The sequence below is a fragment of the Lepisosteus platostomus genome, chromosome 6, assembly GCF_059453375.1.
Source record: "Lepisosteus platostomus isolate fLepPlt1 chromosome 6, fLepPlt1.hap1, whole genome shotgun sequence".
Lineage (NCBI taxonomy): Eukaryota > Metazoa > Chordata > Actinopteri > Semionotiformes > Lepisosteidae > Lepisosteus > Lepisosteus platostomus.
In genome coordinates, this window is record NC_142616.1 from 20,544,874 (window position 1) to 20,567,026 (window position 22,153).

A 22,153-nucleotide genomic window follows, 5' to 3' on the forward strand; every position below is an offset into this window, starting at 1 on the left:
TGCAGCCTCACAATGAGCCACACAGGACATCCCAGCGCCACAGGAAAACAGACAAGACTGGCAGATTTATTCAGTTCCTGCCACAGCATTCATGTCACCTCGGCACGGGTCGCCTTAATGGACAAAGATCTCCTGCTGATCTGAAGGTTGATCTGCGACTGGGCTAACCTATTTTTTTTTTTTGAGCAAATGCGTACAGAGAAGTTTGTTTCCCCCATTAGTTTATAGCTTTGGAATTTGACTCTTGGTGTGCAGTAGTTCTCTTGGTTTTCTAGAGTTAAGCTAAAACGCAGTTTCCCACTCCAAATTCTAAAATACATGAGGGCAAGTGCTTTGCCAGTCAATTTTATTAACCTCGGACTGCATATTTGGAATACACGGCTGCCAGTACCACAACTTGGTTCCAAAAAGCCAGGGATGTTGGATTGGGATTGGAAATGTAGAAATGTCTTTCACCTATGGGCTATGTTCATAAGACCTTAGTAAAGCTTCCAATCAGACCGTAAAAATAAAAACACGCTATAACCCAAAATAAGCAACTCTAAAACAAAAGTTAAGAAATTCACAAATAATGCTTTGATCTGAATGAGCTGAGCTGCCAGTATCAGTTTCTGTAAGAACATACGTTTCATATTTCCATAACAAGTGAAACATATTTTCATATTTATGTTTCCGTTAGCGTTTTGGTAAATAATGGCACTGAAGGCCCCTGCAGAGAAGGTTTACAGACACAAAATTGATTTAATATGTTTTTCCACAAAATAGCTTTTATAAAAAAAATCTATACTGTGATCACTAATCATGATAAAGATTCCTGTTTGTCACGATTGACTACATCTTAAATGTAGCCATGTGAACAATCATTTTAAAAGACGGCAAAATAACGTAGTGTAAAATTTTGAGTAGCGATTTCCCCGAGATTTACCCGATTGCTCACAATTGCATTGGTTAAAGAACGTCTTCCAAAATGAAAATATCATATAAAACTTGTACTTTTGAACTTTAGCAAGGTGGAGAATTTTATTCTTAGCACCAAAACTCTCTTACAAAAACAAACTTTTCAAAGACAAATCAAACATTTTGGGTCATTATTAGCTGACAGAGAACATTAATAAATAACAGATCAACAAATATTTTGAGATCAGAGCACATCAAACTGAAGATTGACTTAACTTTGGTTAGAAAAATAACAAAATCATGGCGAATATCCTGGCTTCTAACAGAAACACTCTGAGAAAAACTCCCTTTCCAATAGTTCATAACAAGTCCATTTCAGAAGCAGCCTTTTCACATCAAACAACATCTACAGACGCACTCAGAATAGGCACTACTACATGAAAATATTTTGGTTATCACAACAGATCAAAGAAATATGTGAACAAAAAGGGATCCAAAGTCTTCATGGACATTTCATTTTCAAGCAGCAGTCAAACAGGAGTATAAAAAGTATGGGTTTTAAAAGGTACAAACTGAAACGTCAGTTTAAGAATACTTGTGCAAGGATAGGGTAGCTCAGGATAGGGTGTGGTACTATGGATTACCAGGGTCTGGATTTGTTCTCAGTAAACACCTGACCTTGAGAAGGGTGGCTCTGCTTCTTCTCTCCCTGTGACAAAAACAGGGTATGGGACTGTGTGCAAGCACACAGGAAATCTCCAAAGCCGTTTAGATTAAGAGATAAGATAAGATCACTTTATTGGCCATATACAATTTTGTGCATGAGGAATTTATCTTTTCCTATACCCCAGCTTGCTCTCCATGAGTCCCACAGACACACAGACAGGGAGAGAAGCTTGGGGTCAGGACGCAGGGTCAGCCATTGTAAAGTGCCCCTGGAGCAGCTGGGATTAAGGGCCCAATGGAGTAGGATTCTGCAACCAGCCGTGGGATTTGAACTGGCAACCTTCCAGCCACAGGCGCAGATCCTTAGCCACAGAGCCACCGCTTCACTATATTAATAGAATGTTCCCAGGATGCATGTTTCTGGAAGACGGGAGAAAAATGATGCACCCATAGAAAACTCCAGTGAACATGCAAATACAATGAAGGAGCCCCAGTCCACAATCAAACCCACAGACACAAGGGCAGTGAGGTGAGGTGAGTGAGCTACATTACCCCTCAAGTCACCATGCCAGCCCCCAAAAATGCTACAATAAAGAATTAAATCTATATGAACCTTTGCAAACCTGCTGCAGTTCTACTATATTTAACAGTACCACCAAAAACAATATTTTCTGCGGTCTCCCCAGTTGACTACTCTTTATAACAGCACAGTAATGGTGCACACAAATTGCTCATTCCCGTATGGAAAGGTCTAATTCCAATAGTTAAAACTATACGAATTGTGTGCAAAACTGAACTGAACTTTGGTTAGAAAGCACGCTTTCTCCCTGTATACACTGTAATTAAATAACTTAAAACACATTACTAGAAAACATTAAAAATAAACGTATCACCTCTTTATTTTTCTAAAGGACTGCTAATTGCAGTTGTCATTTAGGTTTCCTAAAGCTACACTTACCAAGTTTTCCTCCTCAACAATGAAGGAGGAATACACAAGGAGAAAAAGTCCTATTGTATTATCTGAACATGTACTCCAAAAAATTGTATTCAGTTTTTATCTTTGGTCTTTAAAGCAGTTTCACTAAGACAGATTTCATTGTAGACTCTTTCCATAAAAAATCCTGGCTTCTCTGAGACCCAAAGTTCTTGACAACTTAAAGCCCTTTTTTAAACATGGCTATACTCATGTCTAATTTCACAAGAAATAATGTGTTAAGTGACAACGTGGAAAGGAGTGTTCAATTGGACAGTGTTTCTTTACTGTATTGCCTCATATATTTACAGATTATCTTTGCCAAATACCAAATACCTTCCAAGTTTAGGACAGAGTGAACTGTGAAGAGTATTTAAAAGTCTGCCAGGCTTGAATGCTTTTCTAAAACTGTTTTTCACAACTTGTGCCTGTATCCTAGGTATTCTAGAGCCCTGCACATGCTGTAGTAAATCTGGGCAAACCAATAGCAACACAGCAGAAGACTCCCAACCTCCTGCTTTCCTAATTTCCTGATTTCAGTGTCAAAGAATATCTGTCCTTGTGCAAGGAGAATTTCATTTTAAACAGAGTAATAAATGATTAATTGAAGTTAAATGTTTTTTCTTCAGTCAGACTCACTGACCTGTCTGTAAGCATCTGTTTGTCATGAGCAAGTTTGTACCCAAACAAATTCATAGCAGGCTCACAGGCACCCTGGACCACCTGGGCGAAATGGAAAGGTATGCTGAACCTCCATTTCTCCACCTGTTCCGAGGAGTTCTTTTGTGTGGAGTACACGCCACTGGTGTCCTTTGAAGTTTGGGTATTTCTGAGAATCCACTCTTTCACCTGTGGAGTGAAGGGAATATCAACAAATCTGTACATTTCAGTGGCTTTCTCGACCGGATAACGGGCAATGTCCTCGTAGCGCACGAGCATGTAGCGGTTCCTCAGCCAGGACGGCTGTCCCAGGCCGACCTCTGCCGACATCCGGATATTCTCACAGTTCACTTTCAACTTCTTCACCTCGTTTTCGTCGATGGGCACCTCCGTGTCCGTGGCCCATTTCTTCCAGTTCCTGTACCTGTAAGAGAAAGCCACCATCCGGGAGGCCAGGACAGCCCGGGGGTCCCGCACCAGCTGGATGACCTTCACGTCCAGGCGCGGGTCTTCGAGCAGCGGCCGCAGGAGCTCCAGCTGCCTGACCCGCACCGTCTTGATGGCCACGTGCTGCTTCTGCCGGCACGACTCCGAGGCCAGGGTTAAATTCAGCGGCCCGCACCGCCGGGTCTTGCAGTGGTACCTCTCAGACACCTTCTTCACAGGCGGAGTGCACACTGGGTCTTCGCACAGACAGCTGCTGGAGTCCCTGCGGAACCAAGCCGGCGTGACGTGGTCCTCGGGTGGAGGGGCGATGAAGCGCTCGATCAGGGCGAAGTCGCAGAGGAAGAGCTGCCGGAGCACCTCCCGGTAGGCCTTCGCGGTCACCGACGCGTTGGTGCCCCCGGTCTCGAGCGTGAGCATCCGTTCGACGTGCCACAGTGGCTCGAACAGGTAAAACATGCTGCTGCCTTGCTGGTTAAAAAACTCGCCGATGAAGGAGGAGCCCGTCCTAGTCGTAGCCAACAGGAGGATGTGCCTGCGTGCGCCGGGGAGGTCGCTGTTCTGCCGCTGCTGCATCTGCTGCCTGTAGTTTTCCAGCCGCTGCTTGAACTGTGAAAACGCCAAGTCCAGTTCGCTGAGGACCGAATAGGAGCCATTTTCTGTCAGCACCAGGGGCTCCGAAACGCTGGAATCCAGTGGGGTCTGAGGAGTCTGCTTTGGTGCCAACTTGTCAGAGACCCTGTTAAGATAAAGAGATCAACAGATTCTAAACAGGGATTAGATTTTATATCTGTACAACTTTCCAAAATGAAAAGGAAAACATATGATCATCGATTTAATATTGAAATACAGTAAACCCGTGGTTTGACAGAGTAATGGGAGGAAGGAGTGTCCATTAGAACTGAATGTCCGTTAAATCACAAACGTTTTATCCGCCCCAAAATACACTTTTATATGAGGGAAAAAATATTTTTAATCAACAAATGCAATCAACAAATCAATTATATATACATTATTCTTGTGCAGTTTTATCATAAATATACAAGCTCTTTATTTAATGTATCGTAAGCATACCGTAGAACACAAAAAGTAAACATCCATAGTAAATAACTGACCTATAGGCCACCACCGATAGTCCTCAATTTTAAACTTATGCAGTATTTATTTTTGCATTTCATCATTATTGAGAGGAAAGTCTGGTATTCATGATATAACAGGCAACAGTTGTCATTAACAACTTATTTTCTCTTTAGACTGAATTTGTTCATCTACGTGTTTGACGCTTTTTGCATACTGCCAAGCAGAACGCACAGTTTTAACTACTCATCTGTAGGCAGCAGTGTGTGCTGGACAGGCACAAAGAGAAATTCTTATGTTACCAGTGAACCTTTATCTGGACTTCCCCAAGGTTCAGACAGAGTTCATCTGCTACTTGAATGCTTTTGCACTCTGTGCTTCAACAACCTCTTAGCAAGAATGCTTTGAGTTTCTTTGTTCCCAAAAATGTAACAGACCTAGGACTTTTCACACCAGGATACACATGACAGATCATGTCCATACTAAAGCCAGTAAGCCACTGTTTCATCCAGCAGCAAAACCAACCAGTGAGGATCACAGGATAGGGTAATCCACTTGGCTCATTACTGTACTGTGAGTTAATATAAGCAAGTCAACATCCCTCATCTGGACTCTTTTTTAAAAAAATGACAGCACAGCCAGGAGAACTCGGCTACCACTAATGCCAAAACTGCTGCTTTCCACAACTGAGAAGAGACTGAGTGCTGTCATAAACTGTTGCACTAAAAAGAAACTGTTCACTTTGGCCAGTGGATTTGTCTTTACTGTCAGATACAGCAGGACTGTGCTTAAGAAGCCTTCAACTAAAGAGTCATTCAATCTAGACAGGTTTGGAGACTGTGACTCACAAGTCTAGTTGCCACTGATTTCCATGGTGCGCAAACCAGGAACCCGGCTATGCAGGCAATCTTCAGCTATCCTGCACTATGCCTGCTAAGGACCAATAAAAGAGATACTGCCTCTGCTGCCATTTTACATCAGTTTCACAATTTTCCTTCATAGATGTTTTGAGTTCTAAAATAAAAACATTTGCAAACATTGTACAGCATTAGCTGACTATAATTAATAGTTGCCAAAATACACAAGCATAACATTGAATTATGTGGGCTTCTGTAGATTTAAATTGAGATTACGAACAAAATTGTATTTCATTTTTTCATTATGCTGCAGAAAATAATTTTAGTTGCTGTTAGTATTTAATATTTTAAAATATTTCTTCAATGGAAAAAAGGTTAAAAACAAGCTTCCTGAAAACTCCCCATACTCCCCTGAAGTGTTACTTGACCTAAGGAGTCATGGGTGTTACACAGAGATGCTGACAAAACTAAATTGTTATACATTCTACTGAACAAAATACAATGGCTAAATAGAACAAGCAGTCTTTTTACCGCCCACCTGATTGTTTCCAGAAATTAATAAATCTCTGTTTCTAACTTTCAGTACCATTCTCTGGATATTTAACTAAATACGTAACAATCTTATTTAGGACAGCTGCCATGTACTGTATCTGTATATCCAAAAAGAAAATAACAAATTAAGTCAGCCGAACTGGTTTCCGATTGTGAAAGTGGTCTCAGTTAGAAGGAAACAGAAATCACTGAAAAAGAAAAGGTTGTTAAAATTACAGTAACTGGAATGAAAAAGGCACCATTTTGTGCTTGCTAGTCACCAAATAATATAATTTGCCCCCCCTTTTACATCTTAAGAGTAGAGTTTGATATTATGCACGGCTCACATTTCTGTGTAAAAAGTTAAGCAATAAACTTAATTTAAGTGTTGTCATGGTCTTAGAGATAGACAACAGATAAAACAGCAAAAAAATAAGAATATAATGAACAAACTCACAGAAAAACTGGCATTTGGGTCAGAATTGTTGTGGTCTGAAGAACTGAGAAGTAAAAGTACATCTTTTTCACTTTTCTCTGTATGTGCAAATATCAGCACTTTTCCCCTTACAATGCTACAGTATAAAATAGTTTTTAATTACTGAAAAACCACTTCAGGTCATGTAAGTGTTCTTATGAGGTTACTGATGAGACAGGATCAGCAAAGAGGGGGCACTTTCCATTATCTACGATTGGGTTTGATCGCATTCCCAAAGTGGCAAACTTGCCTACAATTCATCCTACTTTTAGAATAAAAGGTGCAACATAAAGTTTACCACTACTTACAAGACTTACCTTGATATTATCTTATGTTCCTTCTCAATGATGACAAGTGCCACTATGAAGACTAGGAAAATTGTGTATTTGTTCCTCATTCTTGGATAAAAGTTTGCATTAGAAATTGGTTCTTATCCAATTCTGCTGACCTCCCAATTATGACACAAAGCGTCACAGTCGCCTCTTCAGACTTCCAAGAGCCTCTTCTGTGGGCTGCACTGCAGCAGCTCCTCATACAGGTCCAGCCTGTGCCAACATTAAAACAGGAGTGTTAAAAAAAATATTGCTCACTAAAGTTAAATGTGAAGAACAGTAATTCAGGAAGATCATAAATGTTTACATAAACCATGAAATGAAACAAGGACCCTTTCAGAAATAAGCAAGACATCTGACCAAATTCAAAGTAATTTTTAAGTTTTTGCTTCAGAACATCCACTGATGGACCCAAATGACCCATGTTCCTTTATTTTCATTTAGAAACCTTAAATTTTATCTGACTACCTTCTTGTATAAAGTGGAATTCTTTAAAACAAAATGATTTTAGGTACTTTTCAAACTTGTTCTGTGTTGATTAAAAGGTAGCCATTTCCTAACTGAAATTCCATTTTGTTTATTAAAGATTAAATATGCTTCATTGATAGAGCATCCATGCTTGTACAGAGGACCCACAGATACCTGGCACACAAAGCACATTTATTTCCTGTGGATTCAGGCGGTGATATTTATAAAAACTACTGTCAAATGACAAATATTCAAGTAAAATATATTTCAAAATCTCAGGTTTCAAAATCAAACTCTTTCCACTTTAAGCTGCCAATAAAAAGAACAAAAAGAACACAACTGCAATCTGTCCAGCTCTGCAACTTAAGTCACTTAGCAGAAGCACAAGAAGTGCTTCCCTACATCTGTGTGAAATATCTAAGAACGCACATCCTTTTTTTGCTTTTTGTGGCTTCCTGTGATCTAATCAAGAAATAAACAACAATCATCTTAGCTGCCCACGTAATCTGTGCAGTTGTCTGCTGTTTCTTTCCATGCTTTGTCCTGGTTACAATAATGTTTAAGAAATGTACTCCGTGATGACAATGTATCTAAAACAAAAACATAGTTTCTTAGATATAGAACAAATTTATTAAATGCCACCTTTCAACATTATCAACACTATCGTACAATCTCCTAAATTGGTTATATTGATGAGTGAGTGAGGCCGTAAGAAATGCGCCCTGTTAAGACACAAAATAACATCAACACTGACAACTGTAACCAACAGATCTTCACAGTATTTCTGTCTAGTTTATGTTGTTTCCAAAGTTCTCACTGAAAATGCAGATATTCAGACATAGATGTATCAATTTTAAAATATATTAAAATGTATAAAAGATGTTGAGACATGCATGTATAAAACCAAAAATATATATTTTTAAACATAATGTTATTAATATAATACAATTTAAATGATAACATGTGCCTATGAGATGATGATATTGGTACTCTCCTACACCAAAAACCCAGCACTCATCAGAATCTTCCTGGAACTTTGTGTTGTGGTCTTCTGATGTGGCAACCCCCCCACTACTTTGTGAACAAATTTGTTAAACTCTGCAACATTTTTTTCTCACTAAAGAAACCTGGCACAACCCAGTGGTGCTCAAAATGATTACATTGTCATTCGCAAACAATGCCAGCATGTGCATCCAGACCAGGATGTCATTCAAGTGTGGCAGATACTGCAGAGTACATCTGGAGCTCACACAGCGGATTAAAGCAGATAAATACAAAAAGAGTTGAGAGTATGTCATAAAAGCATTTGCCAAGGTGACTTTGTATTCAACAGCAGCACCATCTGCAACCTAAATTCTCTTAATATGAAAACAACCTTGTAGCGGGTGTCACTTTGCTCTCCCTGCGGCATGGAGCATGGTCTTTGACACCTCCAAAATGATTTCAGACTGTCAGCTTTAAAAAGTTCATTAATATCTGGCTGTAGATCATTCTTCAGCAGGTATGCCAGGGGCGAGTCAGATTCCCATGGGCTTTCCAGGTGTTTTCAATTAGCAACCTATTAAGACCTCAACACAGGTGATTTGGCTTTAACACTTTAAATTAAGTAATTCATCTCAGAGGATTCTCAGACCCTCAAGGACTGAATTTGCTCATTCCTGATTTAGTGTCCTTGATAAATGAAAACATGAAAGAGGTATCATGATATTGCTTAAGTTAAGATAACACATTTTATTCAGTACTATACAGAATGTATGTGGCTTGCACTGCAAACCTGTCATTTAGAAAAACACCAATTAAGGTAATGCCTTATAAAGATATTTACCCAAAAGTACATTTTAGACTTAATATTCTCCACTCTGTAAAAGCAGAAGAGTGACATGCAGACGTGTAATCAATAAAAACGATGTAGAAACCCTCTTAAGTACAGCTGCTGTTGATGTATGTTTTGAGAAAGTCTTTATGTCTGTCTTGTCATTCAATTAAGCAAGTAAAAAGATATAGAATTCTTTTTATTTCCAAAAACATTGGAACACCATTTAACTAAACATAACAGATTCAAAAAAAATTATGAGGCAAGGTAAATTGATTCACAAAATTCTAAATAGTTCTAAACCAGTATTGGGATGCAAGTTACAACTGTACATGTCCATAAAGCTGTAGCCAATATCCAACTGTAAAAGTTTTTTTAAAACATTTTTTTATTAAACAATGAACTATACACACAACTGCTGGTTTAGTACTCCGCTGTCTACAGTAGCAGGAAAATGAGCATAAACAGTAAAAACAAAAACATTATTGAGTGCTTGCAAGTTATTAACAATACAGCTTTCAAAAATACTTGATAAAACATAAAATACTGTGCTCCAAATTTCTACATCACATCATCTCTGTTTTAAACTGGCATTTGTTTATGCACTTGGTTAACCCCTGAGCTGTGAACAGAATGACAACCTGGTCACCTGACACCACGAGCTCCACAGAGCCTTACAGGAGAGTCTGCACTGATGGAGAAAATTACAAGCACTTGAAGACCCTCACACCTACATTCAGACATAAAAACAGAGTTCAGGAAAAAAGTTCCCAACCAACCAAACAGATCCAACCAAAGAACAAATGCTTTATTTGTTTCTGAAAAAGAGATTTCGAAAATGTAGCCCAGTTTGCAAAACAACACAGGCTTTATTTCCTTATGAAGCTCAAAAATGAATTTTGGGTAGGCATCCAGTTAAGTTTTTTTTATTTTCTCCATTTCTAATGAAATAACATATTTGCTATCTGGGTCATTTAGAAAGAATGAAATTAATCTTGTCATTTGAAAAGAATGAAACAGAATTTTTGCCAATTTCCTTCTAGTAACGGTGAAGGTTTACTGGGGTTTAGTGATTGGACTTTGGCCAATACAAATCCATGGCCGATTACTCATACACAGATGTTTAACACAAAACTTTTACCTTTTAACTTATTCACAAAAGAAACGAGACAAAAAGGTTTGCACATAATATCGGGGGGGCATTCAACAGAATATATCACATTTATGTGCTAACAAAGTCAAAGTGTGTGTGTTAATTTTCAGTAATGTCTTTAGAGAAATGCCTGAATAACATCTTTGAATCAATTAGCTACTTCTTACTTAACAAGCCAGTTCCGCCAAATGGCCTCCTGTCTTAGTAACTTTTTTATGTTCTTATTAAATAACTTTGCATCATGCTTGTAATATGGAAATTAAAATCAAGTTGGGCAGAATAAAGCGGACAAGCTGACCTTCTGAACTGTCTCTGGCCAAGAGGAATGGATGACCCAGCTTTGGAAAGACTTTCTTAGAGCAATCACTGCTGAAAGCTCAAGATTATTTCACAAATCACTCTGAAATTTAAACCAGGATGATGATTTTGACATCTTCCCCCCAGAGCCCAATCATTTTCTTGTAAAATTATAAGATACACTGCACAACATACAGTGGCCTCAGTTAACTTGAACCCTGTTCCTTGTATAACTGGAATAAATGATTTTTTCCCACAGGGTGCTGTATATGTTTAATATTCCAGAGCATTTCAATTGCATTCTAAATATCTTTAAAAAACACAGGAAAAAAAGATTTAAGAAAGGTGTGTATCAGTGTTTCTACAGCCCAGCGTAGCAAGTTTTAATGGTATCATAAGAAATTAACCTTTGACGTCCACTCGGCCTGCTTTCCCAATGAGTACCAGGGGTTAATCCTTCCGGGAGTAATAGGCCGGCCGGAGCGTGATGCTGACCACATCACCTCCAACTCCAGTGCCTGATGGTCGAGAAAAATGGTGGCCCTTATCCCCCATTCCCTCCTGGGCCTTTATGGCCTGAAAGGGGACCTACCTGCCCTACCTACCATGATGTGAATGATACTGCACTATACGCTACACTATGTGTCTTTTGGAAGAATTTAATTTTCGTTTTAAAGTGGCTAAGCCAGTACCGACGCTTGCTCCGAACAGACGTTTAGTAGGCTTGTTCAGAAATAACAGCCCAGGCCTGGGCAAAGTCATTCAGTCAGGACTGTCCAGCTGGCTCAGCTCAGGCTCTCAGCAGGGCGCTGAGTGGGCGGACGTCTGGCAGCGTAACTCTCCATTATACAATATTCGCCACTGTTGTTTTGTGTAGCACTCACACTGCACTTTTCCTTTCCAGCATTGTAACAGGCAGAACGGAGGCGCACTGGTTACCAGTATGTCTCTGGAGTGTTCCTCCCACAGTCCAAAGACATACTGGTAGGTTGCCTGGCTTCTGAGATAACTGAGCCTAGGTGTGTGCGTGCGTGTATCTGTGTGGTTCTTCCCCGTGATGGACTGGCATCTCGTCTAGGGTGTTTCCCCCTTTGCGCCTGTTGCCTGTCCGGACAGTCTCCAGCTCCCCCACGACCCTGAATTGGAAGATGCAGTTACAAAATGGATGGAAGGTGAAATGAGCTTCAACCCTATCTGCTGTTTCCATCTCTGCTTACGCAATGTTAAACTATACAAACACACTGTAGATCACCCTGGATAAGGATAATAACGTGTTATTATTAACAGTGACATCAATACCATCGATGAGTGTCACCTCATCCCTCCACGCCCTGCTTCCCCAGCTCTGCTGTTAAGTGCTGAAGGGCTGGCAAGGTGCAGAACAGCTGCAGAGGAAACACTGTATTCCTTCTGTTCCGTTAGCAGGGCAGTAACAGTGAGCCCAGCAGCTGGGGTTTCCAAACTGGGAGAACGTCCCCACCCCCCCTTCAAGTACTACTATTTAAAACAGCAAAGCAGCCCAACACTGTGTTGCATATCCTCAATTGAACCTATTCCAGAAAAAGATGACAGCTTGGTCCGCATGTTAGTGGAGTACTTGCCATCTTGCCGTGAAGTTTCAGAGATAAGGTGGAGGGAGGAACTGTCAAAGTTAAACTCGTCACTATTGAAGGTGCAGGACATCCACTCGTACTGTAATTACTGGTCTTCAGGCTACACTTCCCTCACCTGTCTCTTCTGCTTCCAGATTTGCAAGTGATATTCTGAACATTCAGTTGAGCAGCTCTGCCGATGTCTTCTGAAGCTGAGCGAGCTCAGGGAATTATGGGTCACTTCTATCACCACTCCTCGACAGAGACCACTAGGCAATGTGGCTGGAGAAGCACATCCAGCTCACAAGAACTCTTTGTGGGATGTGAACAAAGAAGGAACCCGAGAAGCACGTATTCACGTTGAATTGCAACTATTCTGAATCAGCCAAGTCCAGTGATCACATTAAATCATGTACAGTACAAAGCATATTAATATGTATATTACAGGAATCACACTCTATTAAGAAGGGTTCCTGAACTTTATGTATTGGATCGCTGTTTGACCATACTCATACCTGTTTGTGCTAGTCCTTTCAGGGCTCTGACTCTGATGACAATAAGACTCTATCTGCCTACTCGGAAGAGATGCAGAAAAGGACAGTCTTACTTCAATTCCACGGCCTAAAGCTGTTATGAAGTGCCAAATCATGGGGAGGAGGTAACCTTTTCAGCTCTCAATGGGGTTCAGTGTCACAGCGTTTAAGATTTTATAAGAACAAATATATGCAGCCATATCACCCTGCAACTCACAACTAGCAACCCTCTGAAGCTAAGCAGGTGTGAGCCTGGTCAGTACCTGGATAGGAGACCTCCTGGGAAAAACTAAGGTTGCTGCTGGAAGAGGTGTTAGTGGGGCCAGCAGGGGGCGCTCACCCTGCGGTCTGTGTGGGTCCTAATGCCCCAGTATAGTGACGGGGACACTATACTGTAAAAGGTGCCGTCCTTCGGATGAGACGTAAAACCGAGGTCCTGACTCTCTGTGGTCATTAAAAATCCCAGGGCGTTTCTCGAAAAGAGTAGGGGTGTAACTCCGGCGTCCTGGCCAAATTTCCCATTGGTCCTTACTAATCATGGCCTCCTAATAATCCCCCTCTATGAATTGGCTACTTTACTCTGCTCTCCTCCCCACGGATAGCTGATGTGTGGTGAGCGTTCTGGCGCACTATGGCTGCCGTCGCATCATCCAGGTGGGTGCTACACATTGGTGGTGGTGGAGGGGAGTCCCCATTACCTGTAAAGCGCTTTGAGTGGAGTGTCCTGAAAAGCGCTATATAAGTGTAAGCAATTATTAATTATTATTATTATTAAATATTTCTGCTGAACAGCTGAAAGCAGCAACATGTTTGCTTTACACAGCCAAAGTCTCAAGCTTATAAATGTCAGCTCTGGCTCACAAGTGGTTAAAGTGCTATACTTACACTTCACTAATCGCCACCAAACCAGAGAAGTGTCAAAACCACTTCTAGAGTCTAGTGTCCTGTAGAGTCCTGTACAGGTCTACTTGTTGCAATATTAAACCTGTAACTGTCTGACATGTCAACCAATATAACCTCCTCATGTTTGTAACCACTTACAGTATTAAATCAATAAGAGACAAAAATAAGTTCTCTCCTGATGACTGCATTGAGAAATACATAAAAACAAAGATGTAGTGAAAATGCCCTGTAAAGTTCTAGTTAAGTGTGCTTCGTTGTAGTCAGTACTGCACTGCATTTTGCCATTTTTTAGTTTTCTGCTTTGTATGTCTTAACACTTGCAGGGATTATGCAACTATTGTTTATTTGTTTCCTCTCCTCAGGGAATTGTTTTAAACTTAAGAATAAAAACAACGGGTCCAAAAAAATGAAGTGGAAGGATTTTTTTAAATGTTGTACTGGTATCACTCATATTATAGGTATGTTGAAGCAATATGTTGGCATGAATGCATTTAAAATTCCTGACTGCTTGGCCAGTAAAGATCCTGTGTTAGGTTTCACAAGAGCAGATGAGTTAATCCCAGTATCCTAGCAAACGTTCAGCCTATCTTCCATCCCTTGCATTCCCCCTTAATTCAATTGCTGAAACAGTATCTCACTTCTCCATCTTGTATGTAATGTAGCTACCATCGTCTCATTCTATATATGAATACACCACTACACTGCACAGGCACAGAAGACCTCTCAGAAAGTTGCTCTGTAATGGATCTTCCAGTATTCTAATACAAAGCTGCAAACCTTCAAATTGTCAGTTCCTCTAAGCTTGCCTGTTTGTTATCACTTGGGGAAGAAATACATAATTGGTCTTAAACGTCACAGTCTCCAGAGAAAACTTGAATGTGTGCCCAGCAGAACAAAAAGCTTCTCATGGAGAAAGTTATTTGTGTGATATTCAATGTACAGCCTAAAGACATTTGCTCTGGAAAAAAAATCACATTAGCTACCATTAGAAACTGATACCAGAAAGCTGAAAACAATTGGTGTTAGAGTTTGAAATTGGAGTTTGAAGCATCTTGAAGTAAAAATATTTCACTGCTATATAAATTTTGAAGAATGTAGTTTCTTTGGCAGGGTCTGCTTCTAGAATTCTAATGTTTAAGTATTAGAAAAGGTATGACATACTCCAGGAAGGCAAGTTTTTGTACCTCAGTGATTGACTTATGTACTGTACAATGATTGACAATGCACTGTAGTACTGACACAGTTTCAAGCTTTGTCTGCATCATCATCTGATTTCAGTTTGGACTTCCTAGTGTGTAGAATTGAGGTCAAATATTTCCTTAAAGTTAACAAGGCAAGTAACACACCTATGGTTTGGCTCTGGTAGTGACAAGCTCTTATTTGACTGACTAAACTAGTGTATGATATTACTAATATATTTTATCCAATCATTTTTCTAGGTTTTCAATTGTAATTACTTTTCAGAATGTTTCAGCATTTGTTTTGCACTTGGAGGTTGTGTTACAATGTGTAAATAAAAGTAAAATTAGACTACACGATATGATACTTTGGAAAGGGTGTGCAGACTTTCTATAGAAACTGTTTTTATTATGTTTCAATATATGCCGTGTCCTTGACCCAAATGCAAACTTCATGAGAACATAAGAGGATGACCAGGGCCATGCCCAGTTTATAAAATTCCTTTGGAAGCATTTGTGTTCAGAACGGAGGAGGTACTACGTCTGTTTTTCTCTCTGGGTGGCTGTCTGTTAATAACTGCACTAAACTGAGCTGTGACTTCTAATACAATTACACTCAGCAACAGCAAGTGACCAAGTACTGCCAGGGTTGGGTGCTTCAACTCCAATCTCTGGCTACACAATCTCCTGTCACTTGCCAGACACCTGGTGAGCTCACAGTGCCATCAGTCCTCCAGTCTACACCAGCTCTCTGGTAGGCAATACTGGGACTCATGAAACCTGACAGAAGGCTCTGACAAGTACATATTTCAGAGGAGGCACAGTTCTGTCCCTCACATGTCCTGTGCTAGCACACAAGTCAGTAGTGAGCAACTTTGGGGAGGAATAAACATAATAAAATAACCATTCTATTTTTTTATATTTCCAATTTCTGATTTACAATTTCATTGATAGGTTTAGAAAACACAGGACTTGAAATCAGTTTTTAATCAAATAAAAACAGACCTCCCTTGTATTACAGATGTCATTGCCAGATTCTGTCACAAAGAGCCTTACACACATTATATACCGCATCAGAATTGGACATTCTTCAGCTCCCTTTTTGCAGTACGCAATTGGAAAGGATTCTGAACCACCAAACTAGTGCAAATCATAACAATGGTGTGCTATACAAAGCACACAGTAAAATAGCTGGTTTGCCAAGCAGCTTCTGTTGACCAAAAACAAATGCTTGATTTAAACAAAGCCAAGTGTTATCTGACTTCTGCTTCTGCAAGACAGGAAGGCTTGGAGGCTGCACACTAGCTGTGCAAACTAAAACCTGATTCAGAGCATGCCAAATTGATTTGTTTCTAAAAATAAATCAAAAGCAGCACCATATTGTAGCAGTCAATGATTAATTGGAAATAAGTAAATATAACTAATTATCAAGGCTTATGCTGTGTCCATCAGCCTGTCACTTACAGCACTGGAACACAGATTTAAAATATTCAATAATCATCGGAGCATTTGACGAATTTGATGATCTGTTCAAGCAGAAACTACCATCATTCTGCTCACTATCTTGTAACAAATTATACTCACTCATGGTTCAATTTCTTTTTAAGAAACAAAGGATGCTATAATATTGGCTTAGTGGGTACAGCAGCACAAGGATAGTTCTTAGGGAAACCTTATTACTGATATTAATAAAAAATATGAATATTAGAATGAATACTAATATTCCTCCCAGCCTCAATATGCTCTAGATTTGCACACAAAACAGACTTTAAAATCAATCTAGCAATAAATCAAGAAACAAACCACCAAAAAACTCCCACACTATTTTTATACATGTTTGTAAAAGCTGCAGTTTTCAGAGTAGAAAACATAATGTTGTGCTTTCCATTTACCGGACATTTAAGATCAGAGTTGCCTTTCTCTGCCTTCTAACCTTAACAGCAGTGTAGCACAACACCTGCCTTAGAACTATTGACAATTTTGATATAAACTAATACTGTTTATATCCACCCACCCACACCCTGGTACGCCTTGCAGAATTGGTCCTCACACTGAACGCATTCTCTTTCAATAATCTTTTTTACCAACAGGTCAGTGGAGTTGCCATGGGCACCAGAATGGGACCCAGCTATGCCAACATTTTTGTCGGCTGGGTAGAAGAACGCTTCTTCGCTTCCTACACTGGCTATGTCCCTGACCTCTACAAACGATATATTGATGACTGCGTCGGTGCCGCCACATGCTTCAACGATCAGCTTGAATTCTTCCTGCACCATTTCACCAACTTCCACCCGTCCCTCAAATATACGGTTAACATTTCTTCCACCACTCTTCCGTTTCTAGACATCCACTTGTCTATCAACTACCCCCGACTGTCCACTTCAGTTTATTACAAACCCACGGATTCACACAGCTACCTCCTGTACAGCTCATTTCACCCCAACCACACTAAAAACTCTCTTCCTTTTTCACAGTTCCTTAGGTTACGACGATTATGCAGCGACGACATCGACTTCGAAAACCAAGCCCTCGAAATGTACTCATTTTTTATCAACAGAGGATACCCCAGCAGTGTGATTGACAGGGCCCTTGCCCGAGCCAAAAACACCCCCCGGACCATCAACCCGATCAGGAACTCCCGCCGTAACAACCGCATTCCTTTGGTGCTTCCTTACCACCCTAACACACTTCCTATCCCCAGGACCATTAACCAGAACTTTTCCATCCTACAGGATGATCCCTCCATTGGGGCCCTCCTTTCTGATCGCCCTATCATCTCATATCGCCGACCACCTAATCTGCGGAACCTCCTTGTCCACAGCTCCCTTGACCGCCCTCAGCAACCATCCACACCAGGCACTTTCCCTTGCAAAAGAGCTCGCTGTATCACCTGCAAGTACACAGCCACCACCACACTCATTCAAGGCCCCTCAGGACAATTCCGGATCACCCAGACAGCATCTTGTACCTCCAGCAACCTTATTTACTGTATCTCTTGCAGTAAATGCCCAGCCATCTACATTGGGGAAACAGGAAGGAGACTCGGAGACCGCTTCAGAGAACACGTCAGGGCTGTGAAGATTAAAGATCTCTCCAAGCCCATTGTTTCTCATTTCACCTCTGACGGCCACGACCACTCTAATCTCTCCGTCTGTGTTCTCAAAGACGGTTTTCCGAACTCATACATCAGAAAGACCACCGAAACTAAAATTATTCTGCAGCTAGGATCACACATTCTCCCTTCCCTTAACGACAGATTACTGTTCTTTTAAATTTTCTCCATTCATTGGAAGTTTCATTTCACACCTCTCTGCACCCATTCTGACTTCACACCTCTTGATTGGCCTCTCTTTCTGTCCCCTGCTCCCGCCTCTCACTCCTCCTCCCTCTCAACCTTTGTTCTCCCGCTACTTTACCTTTGCCTACTGCCCTGTCTCTCTCACACCTGAAGAAGGCTCCACGGCCGAAACGTTGTGTTCTCTTTCTTCTTTTTTTCAGCATGGAATAAACCTATTACTTGTTCCTTTGCAGCCTACGCATGCTGACGCAGCTACCCACCTGAACTACTGTACACAATGAGTACAACTTGTGGCTTATGACATCTACATCTTTATTTTTAAAAAGAGGCTTAAGTGCAAGGCAATTATAGTCCAGTCTCTTACAGTCTATAGTCTTATAATCTGTATTTCTATACGAGCAGAAGACTCTCTAAGAGCTGCAGATTTTGGTTCAGTGACACTAACATTGCATAAATACCGGACTTCAAGAACGACACGAGGCCAAAAATGTACACTCTTTCCATGGAGATTTAAATAACTGAAAACTATACTAGACAAAAAGATGGAAAAGAATAAGAGGACAAAGGGGTTTGTGGCTTTCCTAGGGTAGTGAAGAGAGATACAGAGAATGGACAAGGAAACCCACTGTGGAGAATTAACCAGGGACCTCTTATGGAAAACAGGATGGTGAAATTACAGCAAAAGCCCCCCGTTAACCAAACATAGCTATAGTTATTAATAGCTATGTTTAGTACTGTAGCTCATCCCGTTTTAACTTAAAAGTATCTACTTCAAAAACGTGGTTTCACAGCCCACTCTGTAAAGTGCCTTCCTTTCTCTTGAACTGAAGAGCGCATTTTTCCTTATCCTGATAAAACCCTTGAAATTGGATGCGTAAGATTCGCATTTTTTTTTCCTGTTCAATTGCTACATTATCACTTGCATAGGCCACCTTCCCGCATTAACATCTATTCAGCAGCACCGGCAATTCTGATTACAGGACGCGAACCCCCACGGGCACATTGTGTCTAGTAACACCTCTGAGGAAAGACGAGCCAAGAAGTAAAGGATTGAGGATGAAGATGTCCAGTCTTAAGGAGGGCGGTGTGAAATGCATTATAGTCAATAGCAACAATCAAAAGGTATATCTTTGCTCCCCAATGTCTTTATCTTACAGCCAAAAAATAATTTAAATAGAATGTTAAGTGTAAAAAAACATTGCCCTCTCCGCCTTTGTCCAAGAAGTGGTGCTTATAATTATTCATTCTCCTCTTCAGAGTTGTTTGAAAGTCCGAAACCCAAGCTGATACTAGCCAAATTCAAACATGTTTAACGTCTGGCAAAGCTTAAAAGCGTATCATTTTGAACCCACGAGTCCCCACTGTTCTCTGGTACATCCACCCCCACGGACAGCAATCAGCGGCACCGCCTTGGTGGTTGCGGCAGGGGTATATATGGAGCTGGTACTGGGAAGCCAAACAGGGTGAAACCGGTCTGAGCAGCTGCCCAATGTTATAAAGCTACAAAACCACAAAAGAATCACTCTTTGGCTTTCGAAATTTCTTTAACCTTGTCTCAACCGTTATACTTTTGTTATTATTACCCAAGATAAGACGGGCCAAAATTCAGATATTTTTTGTATCCATTATTTTGCTAGCAAGCAGGAATAAAAAATGCTACTATATTCATGCCTCATTTCTTACACCGCAAGAACTAAGAGCTCTTTTGTAACAACGCCAACTATGTGTTTAAACAAGAATAAACCTAAAAGTAGCCCACGCCGGTTGGTATTTAAGAATTAGTCACCGAATACCAATGGAGTGAAGCTTCATACGGTTCTGAATTGTAATTCAGACAAGGGAGAAGGTTTATACAGTACTGCAACTGCTTTTTTAACAAGTTTTTAATTCATTCACTTTTTAAATATCATTGTTTTATAAAAATAATTCTGCAAAGACTGCTGAGAAACCGCTCACCGAAGTTGGAAGTGTAATATCAATCCGAAAAAAAAAATCTTAATCCGAATACCAATGAAACTCAACATCCTGCATATAATGTACATGAAGCACACAGTGCTATAGCAAAATATGGTGATGTGCAATATGTGCTACCTTGCAAGCTGTGAGAAACCCTAGCACAGCAGTGCACTGTTAATACGACCTGATGCTTAACCGCACAGAAACTCAATATCAGCGGCTTTTAAAAAGGCAAGCTTTCGTGTTCGCGGATTAGTTTTTGTTTTTAAATAACCAACCCATCACACTGCATCACACACTCGCGGTTTGGAACATCTCAGAGCCTATAACGCAGACAGTTTCGTCACTGACTGTACACCGGGTTCATCCATTTTTAATCTCTGGTCTCTCTTTCGGCTCAGCATCTCCCGACACCCAATCGGGCTGTGATCTGGGTCTCAGGCACGTGTGGTCAGCTTGAAGTCTTCTTTACATTATTAAAAAGAAGGTTTTCTATTTTTCTACACCATAAAGTTTTAGCAATGAAAAAGTTTAGTTGTTAACGGAGCTATAAGCCTCACTCCTGCCTACTTTAAAGTACCCACCTTGTCGTCTTTCCTGCCTTGTATTAGGCACTGAAAACTTGTCAAAGTCATAGTCTTCCTCTCATACGCTGCAATATCAATTTATTCTGCGACAAATATAGAAGCGGTAATAGTATAATTTACAGTAACATTAAGACAAGCATAAATGCTTTCAATCCTACTAACATGTAGTCACATACCGTAACAACATGCTGTTGCACAAACCTTTGCCTAACGCTGATGCTAAATGAAGGACACGGTAAAAGTTTCAAATACTTACACGACCACACTCTGTAGAGTAATTTAAGATATTGGTGCAGAAGACTACGTGCGCCGTTGCATCCCTCATTTTCCTGTATTTCCGAAAAAAGCTGAACCTCTGTGTGTGCGGACACTAATTTCCGTTATTCTCTCAGAAGAATTGTTTCCACGTCCATTAGAAGGAACGCTGCATTTTCACTGCAGCGATTACAGAGCAAACTCCACAGTGGGAAAGAGTAACCAAGAAATCAAACCTCACCAAAGTTTGTTTTTTTTCCCAAATCCTGATTTAGATGTTGGCTGATGCGCCACAGATATGTTTAAAGGCGTTGTAAGGAACACATAGGGCAAATCAGTTTAAAATAGTCTCTTTACTCCCCAGTCTATCAAGATTGAAGTCATACACTGAAGACCACGTTTGAGCGAACTCTCGTCCTCCAACAAATGCTCAGCTGAACTCCGAAACCGGGCTCTCCTCAGACACCGAGCCACGTGACCGCACCGTCCCTCCCGGTAATTTGAATTTCTAAACAAGGATCCCACTGTTGAATGAATGAACTGTTATAGGTCGGGTCTTGTGCTGGCCTTTCATGACCCACAAGATGGTTTAAATCCACCTTTGCCTTTTTTAAAACAAAATCACACTTTAAAAGAAATGCTAACACCTAAGAGGTTTTAAGCCTCCTGCCTGCAGAGATGTGAACGTGGCCAGGTTTGAGTTCCACAGAGAAAGTTTGTATCTGGACAAAGAGCAAAGAGCCAATGACAGTGGGGAATTTACGTTGGGAGTAAAATACCTACACTAGAACTAAAGTTATCGTACGTACTGTATTCAGTTCCTTATGACATTTACCTGCAGGATTGCAATTTGCAATTGAAATTCACTATGTAATGGAATAACCGATGTATTCTTTGCAATATATACAAAGAAGATGGTTCGCGTTCTCCTTCTGGAAACTATTGTTTTTTTTATTTAGATTTTACGGAATACAAACGTTTTTCCAAACCGATATTGTCTTTCGTTACTGATGTTCCGCGTCTGGGACTATTCTTGACCTGGAGTAAGAATATTTATGTTTTAATAACCTGTATCGGCCTAGAACATCGTCCTTTGTCGGTCTGAAATTTTTAAAGTAAAATTTACATTTTCACATCTGCAGGGTAGGAACATAGTTTCATTCAAGAAAATGAACTATCATCTGATACTGTTTTTGTTTCAGTGGATG

General features: G+C 40.4%; 1 protein-coding gene across 1 annotated transcript; it reads right to left on the reverse strand.

Annotated features, from left to right (window-relative positions):
* Nucleotides 1-993: 993 nt before the first annotated feature.
* On the reverse strand, nt 994-21,433 carry chst3a (carbohydrate (chondroitin 6) sulfotransferase 3a). Its single transcript, XM_088634700.1, has 3 exons — nt 20,947-21,433; nt 6,898-7,125; nt 994-4,379 (listed from the first exon to the last, which is right to left on the reverse strand). The coding sequence occupies exons 2-3, from the start codon at nt 6,975-6,977 to the stop codon at nt 3,137-3,139; spliced, it is 1,323 nt and encodes a 440-aa protein (XP_088490826.1). The 5' UTR covers nt 6,978-7,125; nt 20,947-21,433; the 3' UTR covers nt 994-3,136.
* Between the last annotated feature and the right edge of the window lie 720 nt (nt 21,434-22,153).